The 13,998-nt window shown below is 42.6% G+C and overlaps 1 protein-coding gene and 1 long non-coding RNA gene across 6 annotated transcripts in view; one reads left to right on the top strand and one right to left on the bottom strand.

Annotated features, from left to right (window-relative positions):
- LOC136792417 (uncharacterized) overlaps nucleotides 1-2,107 on the bottom strand; it is a 342,612-nt gene extending 340,505 nt beyond the window's left edge. Inside the window, exon 1 of one of the 2 annotated variants that reach the window (XR_010836188.1) lies at nucleotides 1,868-2,107. This is a non-coding gene — a long non-coding RNA (uncharacterized lncRNA). The remainder of the gene's footprint in view (nucleotides 1-1,867) is intronic. The other variant, XR_010836189.1, reaches the window with a different exon arrangement.
- The window catches only part of MEI4 (meiotic double-stranded break formation protein 4), a 241,143-nt gene continuing 229,109 nt past the window's right edge, over nucleotides 1,965-13,998 (top strand). For 3 of the 4 annotated variants that reach the window (XM_067011282.1, XM_067011284.1, XM_067011283.1), the window contains exon 1: nucleotides 2,140-2,318. In XM_067011282.1, coding sequence (XP_066867383.1) covers nucleotides 2,228-2,318 — 91 coding nt within the window. In that variant the 5' untranslated portion in view covers nucleotides 2,140-2,227. Of the gene's footprint in view, nucleotides 2,319-13,998 lie in introns of all 4 variants that reach the window. The other variant, XM_067011285.1, reaches the window with a different exon arrangement.

Genomic DNA, 13,998 nt, shown 5'->3' with positions numbered 1-13,998 from the left:
AAGCACAAAAATTCACTAATGTGCTGCTCTGAGAAGATAAAATATGCTAAAAATTGAGTTTACAATCACATAAATTAGGAAATAGTTTTCACATAAAAAAATTATTCACTTTACAAATAGATTTTTGGTTTTTGGTATGTTTCTTTTAAAACCAAAGATTCTCTATAAATCCTAAATAAAAATCTCTTTAAAAATACTTTAAAAATTCTTCTCAAATATAAATAGTTAGGTAGGGTAGCATACTTTAATTTGGGGAATAATTATCTTTACAGTATGTCATTTTAGGTAGATTGAAAAGAGATGCAATTCATAGATACAAAAGCTTCCTTTCCTCAGCCTTGTTCTCAATTTTTCCTCTTTTCTAGAATCCTAAACTTTGAGATTCAAAATTAAGTGCTTTTAAATAACATACTTTTTATTTTTTCATGCATCTGATGTAGCTTACTGGTGCTAAACACTTGGAAACTTTTATGGATTTTACTCTTCTTAAAGCAAAGATAACAACCATATTGACAAAAAAAAAAGGGGAAAAGTTGCAAGATGACATCTGGACTGTGCTAATAATTATATACACCACAGAACAAATGACTAATTTTGCGTTAAGAGTAACTGAACTATTAAAGATAATGCTATGTAGGATTCTGTGGGATATTAATTCTAATGATCATGAGATCATAATCTGCTGAAAATTATGTTATGCTGTTAGATCAACCTGAAGAAAATGTGGGCGATGGAATAGTGAGTGTTGACAAATGTGGATATGAAATTAAAGCAGGTGTGAAGGTGATCAGGTAGAAGCCTAACCAAGAGATTTAGGTCCAAGAAGTCTGACGAACGGTTAAAAGCATTGTAGAGCTTGCTGCCTCAGACACCACTGAGAATATTAAGATTCTAGCAGATGGAACACTCTGTATAGGGGCTGAAATTAAAGGGCAGCAGCTAGAGAGTGATCTGACTTCCTGGATGTGCTAGAGTGAAGGGATTAAGTTCACGCACTGTAGTAAGAGGGAGTGAGGTGGGAGTCCAGCTCCACCATCTATTAACTGAATGTCCTTGGATGAGTGAACCAATCTAAATTTTAGTTTCAGTTTCCTCCTTGTAAAATAAGACTGGAAAACAGTACTTGTGACCTCTAAACATTCTGTGAGGATTAAAATGTGTTAGGTGTTTGCTAGTCATTACCCTGACTGTAAAATCTGGCTCCCTTACTACATGGTGAGATCACTCAGAACAAGGATTTTCTTATTTATACTTAGGACCTAACATAATAAATGTTTCTTGAACTACTGAATTGAATCCAGAGCTAATAATTTTCTCCTGTGTACATGGGTGTTGGCCCTCAAATTACTGAGGAAGTTTCTCTGTTTCTTGATAGAACAGTTTACTACCATTTTCACAATTTTATTTTTTAAAATAATGCAAATATTTTAAAGAAATTTACATTTTAAAGACATTTTCAATAATGGATCGGCTGCAAATGGATGTCTTAATAAAGAAGGTTCATCCATTTAGTAAAATAAGCCAAACAGATCTTCACGTAGACATGCTCTGTATTTTATTCTATAACTATATGCGGAGACTTCCACCCAATAGCAAGCAAGTGGGTAACACTATAGAAGCCTACGGAGAATCTGTCCTCAGGATAAGAATTTTTGAACGACGAAAGGCAAGAAAAAAAAAAAAAGACAATATAGATAAAAAATACGATGTGAAAGGTGAAAAGCGAGCAAAATCACTCTATAATAATCACATTTTGAGGGGAAGAAATCCAAGGTTAATTTCACTTCTGAAAAAAGAAAAGTCGTTTCAGAATTCATGCTGTCTTCAGTCGTCGAAGTTCCCCCGCCCCCCAGTGGAAGCATTGTACCTCTTTCCAGAAATCTCGCAGAGGACGTTTTCCTTCTTTTTCTGGCCTTCCTTTGAGGCTCCGAGTTCCCCTTCCGGCTATAAAGCCGAGGGGGCGCCCTCCTGGGGAAAGCGCCTGGCTTTTCCTCTTCCCTTGCCTTCGCAGCGCGGGGCCCTCGGCCGGGCGGGCCTGCTCCCACCCCGCAGGAGGCGCGCTCTCTGCCGCGAACCGGCCCCTCGCACCCGCAGCCCCGGCGCCGACGGGCGAGCGCGCCGCGGGGCCTTGTGGGGCGCGTGGCCAGGCCCTCCCCGCCTGCCGCCGGAGGGCGGAAGCCGGCGCCGGGCGGCGTTCTCAGTCCGGCCGGGGAGCCGCCGCCCGGGAATGGCGCAGAGCTCTCGCCCCCGCGCCCCTCTCCCCGCCTGCACCGGCTCCCCGCCGGGGGTGCCCTCCCTTCTCTGCGGGAGCCAAGAAGGTAGGTGGGGAGGCACCTCTCACCTCTGGCGCGTGGCGTGGGTTCCCACCGGAGTTCGCGCTGTTCACAGAGCCGCGGGGAGCTCAGCACATACCGTGGGTGTCTCTCTCTACCTAATCAAGTCGATCGCCTGTGCGCTGGAGCTTCTGGCGTTAGACTCAGGCCTGGGCCCCCAAGTTGGTGGGTTTCTGAGGTGTGTTCCAACTTCCGGGCGGGTTCGAGCCTGGCTTGACCACCAAGATGGCTCCTTCCTGGGGAAGGAGAGGCTTGTGCTTGGAGACCATTGGTGGGTCGTTTAATGAGCCCCCACTGTATTGGAGGAACCGTGTAAAGTGCCGGAGGTATCAAAGATGGGACACTCATGGCCTCTTCGCTCAGGGACCTCGCAGGCCTGGGCTGGAGATGGACGTAGAGATAGGAGACATTCGGGAACAGGGCGGGCTTGCAGTAGGAGGATCAGATAAAATGCTGCGGGACAAAGAGGCCTCCTGGAGACGATGGCACCTTAACGGAGGCCTAAGTACAAGGTATTTGGGAAATAGGGGCAGAGATGGGGACCCTATTACAGATGAAACGGAGGGTAAGAGTAAAGGCAAGAAGCGTGGAGAAAAATTTTAGTGTAACTACAGCGTTGAAAGTGGCAGGAAATAAGGTGGGAAAGTGGTTTGTACTGAATTATGAAAGGCTTTTTATTATGGAAGTGCAGAAACACGTTTTGGACTTGAGTTCCATCGGGATCCATAAATTATAAAGACACCGTTGTTTAATATTCACAAAATGCTCATAATGTAGAAAAAACCCAGGATAACATAGACTGTGTTCATGAGCAGGATGTATTTTTCAAGAGCAATATTTGTGTCTAATTACACACACGTTGATCACTTTCTTGGGATTGTTTGCATTGCCTTTTTTCTCCTTAAAATCGAGAGATTTACAGTGTACCATGTGGTTGCAATGAGACGCAGTCACTTGGCAGAGAATTGTGTTATCTACCCTTCTACTTGTTTTTCTTTGTGAAGACTTAACTGCGTTAGAAGGGTTTTAGATCAAGTGCAATAAAGAGCCTTTGTAATTTGGAACATGCATAATCTGGATGACTTTAAGAGCAGGGAAATGGAAGACAGGTGACAAAAATCAGAGGTAAAATTTGGGAATGAAGGTCAGGTGCACAAATTGATGACCCTGAGTGAGGGTTTTATTGTTTCTTTCTTGGGTGATGGTGGGAATACTAGTATTTGGAACCAGCTTTCCAAAACCGGTATTTTGGAGGCCTTGTTAAGATTTAGAAAACGTTACCTTAAATATGTTTTGACGTATGTAAAGATGTTACAAATCCACTGGATATTGTGGTGAAGCTCGGACTGAATACTTCAGCTCTTTCATGGGGCCTGTGTATGTCATATGTACATTAAACTCTGCTGTCCAAAGGCACTTGAAGCTGAGGGTCAGAGTCACAACTTAATAGAACCAGTTAAATTACTTTGGAGCATTATTGAGCTGAACATATGACTTCACTGTGCAGAATGGATTGAAGGGAGCTGAGAGGTCCGGCAGCAGCCTTATGCGGTCATAAAGACAAGAGGTGTTAATGGTTTGAGGGAAAAAGTAGACACGTTTTTAGATACGTCGGGTTATAGAATTGACAAGGCTTGGTATAAAAGGAGAATCGGGGGAATAGTGGCACTAAAGTCAGAGAGCAAAGCGTTTTAAGAATAGAGGCGTGGTCTTAGGGTCAGGGCTGCAGAGAAGTGGAATGAGAGTTGATAAGTAGGCGTCAGGTTTGGCCACTGTGATGATGTCATTTTCAGCCTTAGTAACAACAGCTGGGTGGGGTGGGGGGTGATGGGATAGCTTTTTTTTCCTTCTTTTTTACAGCTGGGAGTAATCTGAGCGTGATTATATATTGAGAGATAGAAGTCAGGACAGAAGAAGAGATGGAAAGAGCAGAGAAGAGATGGCGGAGGGTGAAGCTACCAGGAGCTGGTAGGCAGTTCGCGCGTATTCCTAGAGCCTAGCTCAGGGTCTGTAAGGACAGGAGACATTGGCCGTTAGTTTTGAGGAGCATGTCACAGGACGACCAGGCGTTCTTATATACTAGCAGAGTGCCTGGGATCCAGCTTGCTTACCCATCCATTCATTCGTCAGGTCAGCCAGCTAGTGTTTTTTTTCAGTGCTCGTTGATTGTTCATGGTAGTGATTTCTGCTCTGCACGGGTAGGTCATGAGCTCAGTGGAACTCACTTGCCCCTGAGGGCCATTGACATCAAACGATCAATGCAGTAAGGAATTACCCAGCTGCAATTGCGATGCAAGAGTATGGAATGTTAAGAGCATATGTATTAAAGGGAACTGATGTGGTCTGAGGGTATCAAGGAAGCCTTTTTCAAGGTAGAATGCTTAAGCTGGTACCTAGCAGAATCCCCCCTGGCTACCAGATCAGCCATGCCTTACCCGTGCTGTCTCCTGTCATCATCTTATTCCCGGTTCTTGGTTCACTAGTGGGCTCAGTCTCCCTTCTCTTGACACTTGAAATGTATGTTATCAGTGGGTTAGCGGGTGGGAAAAGTTTCAAGAACCAAGGCTTGGCAAGGATCTTTCTCAAGCCAGCTATTGCTTCGTTATAGTGACTAAACATGAACTAAATGGCCATTTAATTTTATTCATGCTACATTGATTCCCATTAGGGGATGAAAAGGGTTTTGGGACTGAGCCTTTTAACATCCTTTGGAGGGACCACAGCAAGCACAGATCCTGTCACTTCTTCTTAGGAATTTTTGGTAACAGCCAATGAAAGCTAGTTATTTGGTTGTTTTTTTTTTTTTTCTTACATCTACAATTTTAATGCTCTCTGCGTCAAGTGATTGGGGAATAAGCATATCCACTCATGTTTCTCTCTCCAGGGAAGTGAAGGTACCATTGCTGCTATGATCTTGCCTTTATATAGCACTTGAGTGTTGGCTAAGTGCTTTTACAATCAATTTTATTGTTCAGTTTAAAAGAGAGCCTAAAATCACCCCTGTTAAATTTTGTTTGGTGTGATTCAGGGAAAAGGTTATCTTTGTAAAACTGGGCCTTCCATGATGTGGAAGAACTCTGATCAGTCAAAAGACTAGACATAACGTAAGAGAATGTGAGCTTCATCTGAAGGAGGCTAGCTGTTAATAGAAGACATTAGCCCCATGACACTTTTTTGTTATCTGCCTTTATAATAAAAGAAGAAAAAATAAAAGAAACAAAACTTAAAACCATAGAAATGCAACCCTGCAGGAAGCCAAACCCCCTCCTGATGACTTGGTTTGTAACTAGGGCCCCCAGGGATGTTTTATGAGCCACAGTATGTATCGTTTAATATGTTTGTCCTTAAAACATTAGGTTTTATTTAAAGCAGGTGTTGGCAAACTTTTTTTGTGCGGGACCAGTTAGTGACATATCAGGCTTTGCAATCTACCTGTAGCGGCTCTGAGGTTGTAGCACTAAAGCAGCAATAGACAACACATGGGCTAGTGGACTTGGCTGTTTCAATAAAACATGGCTGACGGAAGCAAGGCCACCCAGATGCGACCTGTGGGCCATAGTTTGCCGACGTCTGATGCACAGCACTTACGAGATTGCTTTACTGAACAGAGAGTGTTGTAGATTGGAATGATTGATAGTCAGCTGAAAGCTCTAAGAAGACAGTGATGGACTTTTCTTGTTGACTGTTGTGTCTCCAGGTGTAGCACAGCACCTGACAGATAGGAGATCATTAAACATATCTGTTGAATAAAGGAGTGAGTAGCAAGGATATCAGATGGAAAACTACCCAACTAAGGTAGGCTAGATGGTTCTATATTCAGATTTTCAGGTCCTATAACATGTATTCTATGGCACTACCAACTTTGGGTAGAGCAAATATATTGCAGTTGAGTGCTTAGTTCAGAAAACAAATCCACGGGGGCGGGGGTGGTGGTGGTGGTGCCTGAAGAATGAAAAAGAGCCGGCGCTATAAAAGGATGATAAAGAACACAGGTCTGTGACTCCCCACCGGTAAAAATGCATGTTGTTCTCTTTGGAAGGGACCTGAGAGAGAAGGCGGTCCAGCCTCTTCCTCAGTCCAGGGCTTTCACGTCTGCTCTGTTTCCTGTGGCTTTGCTGGCATTTGTGCTGGATGCCTTCTGTTTGGCCTTGCAGATCTCCTCCCCGCCCCTCCACCCTGCAGCTTCTCACCAGCCCCTGGTCCCTCTACTGTCATGAGGCTGGTCCTAGGATGGAAAGTCACAGCTCCTGCCAGGGGCTGCTGTCCTCACTGTGCTGTCTCTCCCCATTCTGGTAACTTCTCCCTCCTCCCTCTCTTCCCTTTAGGCCCTGGGGAAGTGAAGGATCCCCCTGGCCCACTGCTGTTATTTCTGACCCTTAGCACATTGGGTTACCCCCTTAGGTTGCCCACGCCTTTAGAAATGGTCTCTTTTATCAGCCTTTCATCATATTACCCAAACTGAGGTACCATTAGCTTTCTGCCTGGACCCTGATGGGTATAGCATCCTTCACACTTTTTTCAAAGGCACCTATTGTATGTCACTGTCACCGAATGACTTCTGAGTCCCCCAAAGTCAGCGACTGTGGCTTCTATTTCTTATAATCACAAGATCTCAGGGTGAAAGTTGTCCTGGAAGGTGATCCATTTAACTTTTCTGTTCAGAGTTTGGGTGCGTTCTGCCCCATCCCTGTCATCTCTCTCTGTGCTTGAATACCTTCCACAACAGGGAACTCACTCCTCCTAAGGCTCTCTCACACAGCTTTAGACACATGACTGATAGAATATGTATACACAACTTCCAGCCCCTGCCCTTGTCCTGTTCCTTGGGGTTTCATGGAACAAGTCCAATTTACATTTCACTCCTCTGTTCTTCAGACAGCCGGTTTCGAGTTCCTTTTCCAGCTCTATCTGTTTAAAAGCAGGGTGCCTAGAACAGAATCTCTTTTCTCGTGTGTCGTCTGATCATGCTGAGTGAGCACGAACATGATAATTTTATCTGGGAGGCTTACTACCTCCAGTGATTATGAGAAGATCTACATTTCCTCATTCCTTGCCTGGAAATATAAGGGGAACAGATCCGACCCCCCTCTCCATGCCCCACGTCTGCTGATTTAAGTATCATATGTCATATGAACTTTGATGTCTTTGAGGAAGGCTTAATTTTGTCCCTGTTATTAGATTTATCTATCCTTACAGGTTAGCCATCAAGAGAGTAAAGTAGTTTATAAATTATAGATTTTCTAGGGCTGTGTCTACTCTTCTGTTTTCTTTTGCTTTTCCTCAGGTGTCAAATGTACCTTAATTATCCTTTAATTGCTTTGGAGGCAGTATTTAAAGTGTTTTGCCTAACTTTATTTAGGTTTCAAATCTGAACAGATATCAGCAGACTCATAGATTTTTTTTTTTAGTATTTCGTTCCTTTTATTTTCTGGACATTTACTGTGTATATGCCCGTTACTGTGCCTCTTACATTTTGGAAATATGCCAAAATATATTGAAACGCAGTATCTTGGGGTCGATCATCAAATTGACTTTAAGGAAATGTTCTGAAGTAGGTTCTTAAGTGTATCATTCATTTAAGTCAATTTTTATAATGAAAGTCCAATTTATCTTTTAACTGGCCTCCAAAATATCTGTCAGCTTCTTTAATTCTTCCTTCTGATTTATTCAGTGAGCTCATATTCCCCATTTCGTTCTTGATTAGATGGCTTTCACCCTGACAGAGCTCTGGAAAATAAATCCTTTTGTATTTAATGTATGCTTTGGTTTAATTCGGATGAATAAAAGAATGACAACAACCCATTAGAAAGTAATTTTGATTGTTGGAGAGGGCGATGTGACTTTCTTAATCTTTCATAATTTCTGGGAAATATATTTCAGAGGCTGCTTGCTGATGGCCCCTACTCCCACGCCTTCCTCCTACTTTCATGAATAGCCTTTTCTTGAAAGATTAAAAAGACAAACAGAACATACTGATGATTCTTTACAACCCTCCCCCAAATGGGTTTGTAATTGCTGATTGTTTATGACCCATTTATTTTTATGTCTTGCAACAATGGTAAGAGAAACCTACTTTCTTTCTCTTCTGAACTGTTTTATACTTTATCCAAAGTTGTTATGCATTAGTTGGTATTTTATTTATTTTCTTATTTAGTGGCCTGCCCCAGAAAGAAAGCTCCTGAGGGAAGGGACATCCTTATTTCCAATGCCTGGCATAACCGATAAATGGTGTTATATGTTAGTTGGCAGAATATAAGTTTCTCATGCCAATCTGCCTTTTTATGACAGTGCACAAAACACTTATGTAGTTCTCAAAAGGTCGCTGCTTTCTAAAAAATTATTTTTTTAAATAAATATGGCCCCTAAAGCATCCACTCTTATGATTGTCTTGTCTTTTAACTAAAAAAAAAGTATCCACCATCCATCATTCATCTATTTATTTGACAGTTACTAAGCACTATTTCATCTATATAATGAACAGATTTTAAAAATTGCAAATATTACCCACAAACTCTTCATCAAAATCAGTTTCCCCAAACCAAAAACAGGCAAGTAACTACAGCATCGTTGCGGATAGCAAATGAAGCAATGTTTCAGCTCAAAGACCCTGAAGGTACATTTCATACTAGGTTGCTAATGTAAAAATCTTTAGTGATAAATAATAGACAATTTCCCAGTTTCCCAGCATGTGACTACTGCATAAGATCACTGAGAAAGGCACTGATTCAAACTACTTGGCAGGAAGCTGGCTTCTTTAATTATTAATGTGCTTACCTCCTTTTCATCACTCATTGTTAAAAAGTGAAGGTTCAGTAAAGAATTAAGGAAACAGCTTCCGAGAATAGTTCCAGTGGTCTGAGTAAATATTTTATCAACGTTATTTTGTATGTTTTCTACTTTCCAGTAATTTAGTATGAGTTTCTGATTGGAGTCCATCACATTGCTGGCCTAATATTGGAGTCATATTCAAGTATCCCCTCGCTTTGTCTCCCTCTTTCCAATCTGGCAGTAAGCCCTACCATGTCACAAACATCTTTCAGGGCACGTCATATTCCGTGTGCACACTTTAGTGTCCTGGCCTGCCTCTCCTTCCATCCCTTCTTCCCTGCGGGGCGTCAACAGTCCCTAAGTCCTTCCTACCCAGCAAAATGCTCTTCCGGAAACATCACTGGGACCATTGCACTCATCCGCTCAGAAGACCATGCCTGTTTCCAGCCGTCCACGGCAGTAAGTTCAGACTCCTCTAACTCACCTTCAAGATCCCAACTTCCCTATTCTATATTATCTCCTTTTCTTCCCTAAAATACCTTATTCTTTAGTCAAAGAGGTCCATGCACTCTCCCACATATATGCATATATGCCATTATCGGCTGGCTGATTGTACTGTTCACCCCATCTGGGGTGCTCTTTTGCCTCCTCTTTGCCTTTCTGAGTCCTACTCATCCTTCGGATCTTCCACACTGGCTCCAGAGGTCTGTTCGTCTCCTGTTCACATCGGTTCACACGCATCTCTTTCCTTGAGCTCTTACTAGATTTACGCCATGCAGAGGCACAGGCTTTGGAGACAGTAGGCCTGGGATTGACTCATGGCCACATACTAGTCTCGGGTGGACCAAGCGTTGAATTGAGTGTTTCCTGTGTGCCCAACAGAGTTCATAGGGTCATGTGCCTTAACTCATTTCATCTCCTCAGTAACTGTAAGTTGAGTACTCTTTGGAGCCCCTTTTTACAGATGTGCAAACTGAGGCACAGAGAGGTTGTGTAACCTATCTGAGGTCACACAGCTCGTACAGGACAGAGCTAGGAAGCCTGGCTCCTGAACCTGCTCTCCTATTCCCTATGTTATCCTTGCCTCTCGAAGACAGATTTGAAATTATTTCTGATGGGGTGTTTTAGAGTTGATTAATATGCAGTGTTGCTCTTTCCTGTCTCACTGGGCTGTCTTTGGGGGTAAAAATCCCTTATCTAGCAGTGCTTATGGAGTTAGTGGGCCTGTCAGTGTGTGTGTGTGTGTGTGTGTGTTGCTGTGGTGATAAGCTAAGATGCGTGTGAAGGTAGATGCAGGAACACAGCGCAGTCCAGGGAGGCCCAGTGCTATCCAGAACTGCGTTGTAGAAAGAGTGCGTGCCGAGAGAGAAATATTTAAAAGTCCAGTTCTACCATTTGTTAACCGGATATCCTTGAGAAAGCTACCCTCTGAACTTCAATTTCCATAGCTCCAAAAAGTGATACTAAATTCTACATCACAGAATTATTTTTTTTAATTTTATTGAAGTAGAGTTGATTTACACTGTTGTGTTAACTTCTGCCATACAGCAAAGCGATTCAGTTATACATATATTCTTTTCCATTATGGTTTATCAGAGGATATTGAATATAGTTCCCTCTGCTATACAGTAGGACCTTGTTGTTTATGCAATCACAGAATTATTAACTGAGGTCATTACACGAGGTACTGGCTGTAAAGTGAATGTGTGTTGTCTGGTGTGCAGAGGTGTCCAAGAGGTGTTTATATTTCCCTTTGAGGCTTCATGCTCCAGCCTTCATGCTTCCTCATGTTTCATGCTCCAGGCTTTCTCCCCTCTGCCGACATCTTTTCCTTTGTCCATATATCCAAGCAGGCCCTCAGTTCCGTGTAGCTAAGTCTCCTGAACTTCTCCTGTCTTAGCTCTCCTTCCTGTGAACTGTTCCACTTCTAACCCTTTCTGTAGTTATTCACGTACAGCGTGGCGTGATTGTCCCAGCGAGCCCAGCGCTGGAAACAATACACGAGGGCAGAGTCCACACGTCTGACGAGCTCCCTCTCTGCTCTAGTAGGGGAGCGGGGCCCCCCGATGGCTGTTGATCCTACCTTGCGGTAAGAACAAGCTTCTGTGTTTCCAGAGTGCTGTGGGAATGCAGGCAAAGGAGCAGAGGGTAGCCCAGGGTGAGGAAGGAAGGAGGGGTGAATCCAGAGGACTTCCTACCAGGCAGCTGAACAAGGCAGTGCAGGGTGAGCGGAGAGTCTGCAGACAGCGGCTTGGGGAAGGGCGTTTCTGTCCGAGAGTGAACATCATGGGTCACGGAAGAGGCTCACAGTCATGAGAACGGTGTGTTGCTCTGTGGCTAGATTGCCCACGGGCATTGGAGACGAGTCAGGTTTTTGGTTCTCAGCAGAATCAGTTATGCAACTAGAGATCTAGCTTAAAAGCAACTTTGGAAAAAAGATTTTAATTGTTTTTCCATTATGTCCATCTGAACCATCACTGAGACCCGACAGTTCAACAACTTAATACCATCTTGGGTGACATTAAGAGAAAGGTTCAAGGGTTGTAACTGATTACGTTCTTCGCGGAATTGGAGGTTTAGCGCTGAGTGTCACTGGAGAGGGATTTTGACAAGTCAAAGAACAGCCAGAAGAGGCTGCCAGAATGAAAAGAGGCTAAATGTTAACGATGTTATGAGAGAGGGTCTGGGGGATTTTATAAGGGGAGACAGTGATTGCTCACTTCAGATCCTTGAAGGGTGATTTGGGAAAGTGGACTTTATATTATTTTGCTTTAAGGGTGGACCTGGGATTAATAAAAGCAGACATTATAGAGTGTCTGGCAGGAATTTCTAAGAACTGATGGTTAGGTCACCACATTTTCCATATGGTACTGTTCGTGGAGACTGGGTTGGATTCCTGACGCTGTCTTTGGGTGACAGAGTGCATCATCCCTTCTGACACCAAGCTCTTAAGAGTCCAGGAAATAGATTCAACAGAGTTTTGGTGCTAAATGCATTTATTAATATCGATTATCTGTGCCCAAATATGTTAACTTAATGTACCCACATGGCAGACAATACAGAAAGATGAAAGGTTTTAGAGTCAGAGTGTATCTTCATTTCTTCCTGTGTGGCTTTGAGCAAGTTACTCCCTGGGCCTCTGTGTGCATGCTGATGGAGCAGGAATTTAAGAGCAGGTACGTCAGCAGGAGGTCCAGTATGATGGTGGGTGTACAGCCACACATATACTGTTGTATCATACGAACACTATCATTGAAAGTATTTTTTTTACTCTCTGTAACGTATCATGCTATCACTTTCTAAAAGCACTGAGTACCCTAGTGAAGAAATAAAACATTGCCTGAGTTTTTCCTAAAGTGGAGGCTTCCTTTTATCAATCAGCTCCATTCTTGAATATTTTTTCAATGAATAGTAAATGTGAGTTTATCCAGAATGACAAAAGAGTGATGGCAAATTAATCTAAAGTTATAACTCACTCTCTGCCATCTGGAAGCACCTCTAGATTCTAGCATATAGATGCAACATTCAATGGTTATTTCTTCTTCATTTTCTATTAATACAGACACATACTTGACCCTGATAAGAAATGTCTGGAATCCTTTTGCTTATTAATAAGTAATTTAAAAGTAACTGTGGGCTTACTAGTTTATAATTTGAAAACAGAAAGCATGTGTAAGAGTGTATGTGTGTGTAGCTGTGTGTACGCACACACACTGGCACACTCACGTATTTGCATATAAATGCATATTAAATACAGGTGCAGGTTGTTAGATATTCTTTCTTATGCTAAAATACCGAATTTTTAATAGTCGTTTCATTTGAGAAAATGTTGATGTTTTCTTTTATAAGTTTTAAACTGGCACCTCAGATGTTTAAAAGATGAATGTTTCTGCATATTTCCTGGTATTTAAAAGAGGTCTAATATGAAATGATTATGCTAAGAAGCTGACTGTTTAAATGTTTATTATAACTATTATGGTTAGTATCATCATGCTGTCATTTAATATGCTGTAACAATTCAGCTTTGGACATTGAACTCTTCTTGCCACTGAATATGAGTAAAAACAGAAATATAAAAACAAATTTGTACACATTATATACATATTTATTTATTTTTTATACACATGCTCCCATATATACATGTCTGTATAAGCTAAACTTTACTGACCTTTGATTGGGTGCCAGGCCCCATGTTAAGTCCTTTACATGGATTATCTCATTTAATTCTCACAAAAACCGCTATGAAGTAGCTTCTATTATTTGCTTACTTTTTCAGATAAGCAAACTGAGGCTTATAGAGGTTAAGTGTACAAAGCTTATAAGGGGCGGAGACTGGATTTTAACCAAGCTGCCTGACTTCACAGCTAGAACTTCTCATTGCCACACTGTACTGCGCAGGTGCTTGTATAATCACAGACTCAGAATTGGAAAAGCCATCGGCCATTAGCCTTCACATCGGTGCTAGAATCTGTCTTCATCTCAGGCAGGTGGCCGTTCAGCCTCTGCTTGAGTAACTCCTGTAATTGGAGCTTCATAACTTCACAAGCCAACCCATTCCATCGTTGGACAGCTCCTACCGCTAGATCTCTTCTTCATCTAATTATTGGAAATTTGTCTGACTCTAACTTCCAGGTATTGGGCCTAGTTCGGCCCTCTGGCGAAGTGCTGAACACCTCTCTCTCCTCTTCTGTCTGGCAGCCCTTCGGTTGCTGGGCTTCTCCGAGGCTTCTTTCTTCAGTTCCGCTTGCTGTTCCCTAGAGCCCTCACCACGACAGTCGCCCCTTCTGACATCCTAGTTTAATCGGTCGTTTCTGACAAGTTGTAGTAACGGAATTGGACGCCTTGGAAAAGCTTCTGGCCTGAGCTGTAACCCCTGGGTTAAGGTGTCAGCACTGCT

Source organism: Kogia breviceps, chromosome 13, assembly GCF_026419965.1.
Source record: "Kogia breviceps isolate mKogBre1 chromosome 13, mKogBre1 haplotype 1, whole genome shotgun sequence".
Taxonomy (NCBI): domain Eukaryota; kingdom Metazoa; phylum Chordata; class Mammalia; order Artiodactyla; family Physeteridae; genus Kogia; species Kogia breviceps.
The sequence above is the reverse complement of the archived record's forward strand: the minus strand, read 5'-3'. Positions and strand labels throughout refer to the sequence as shown.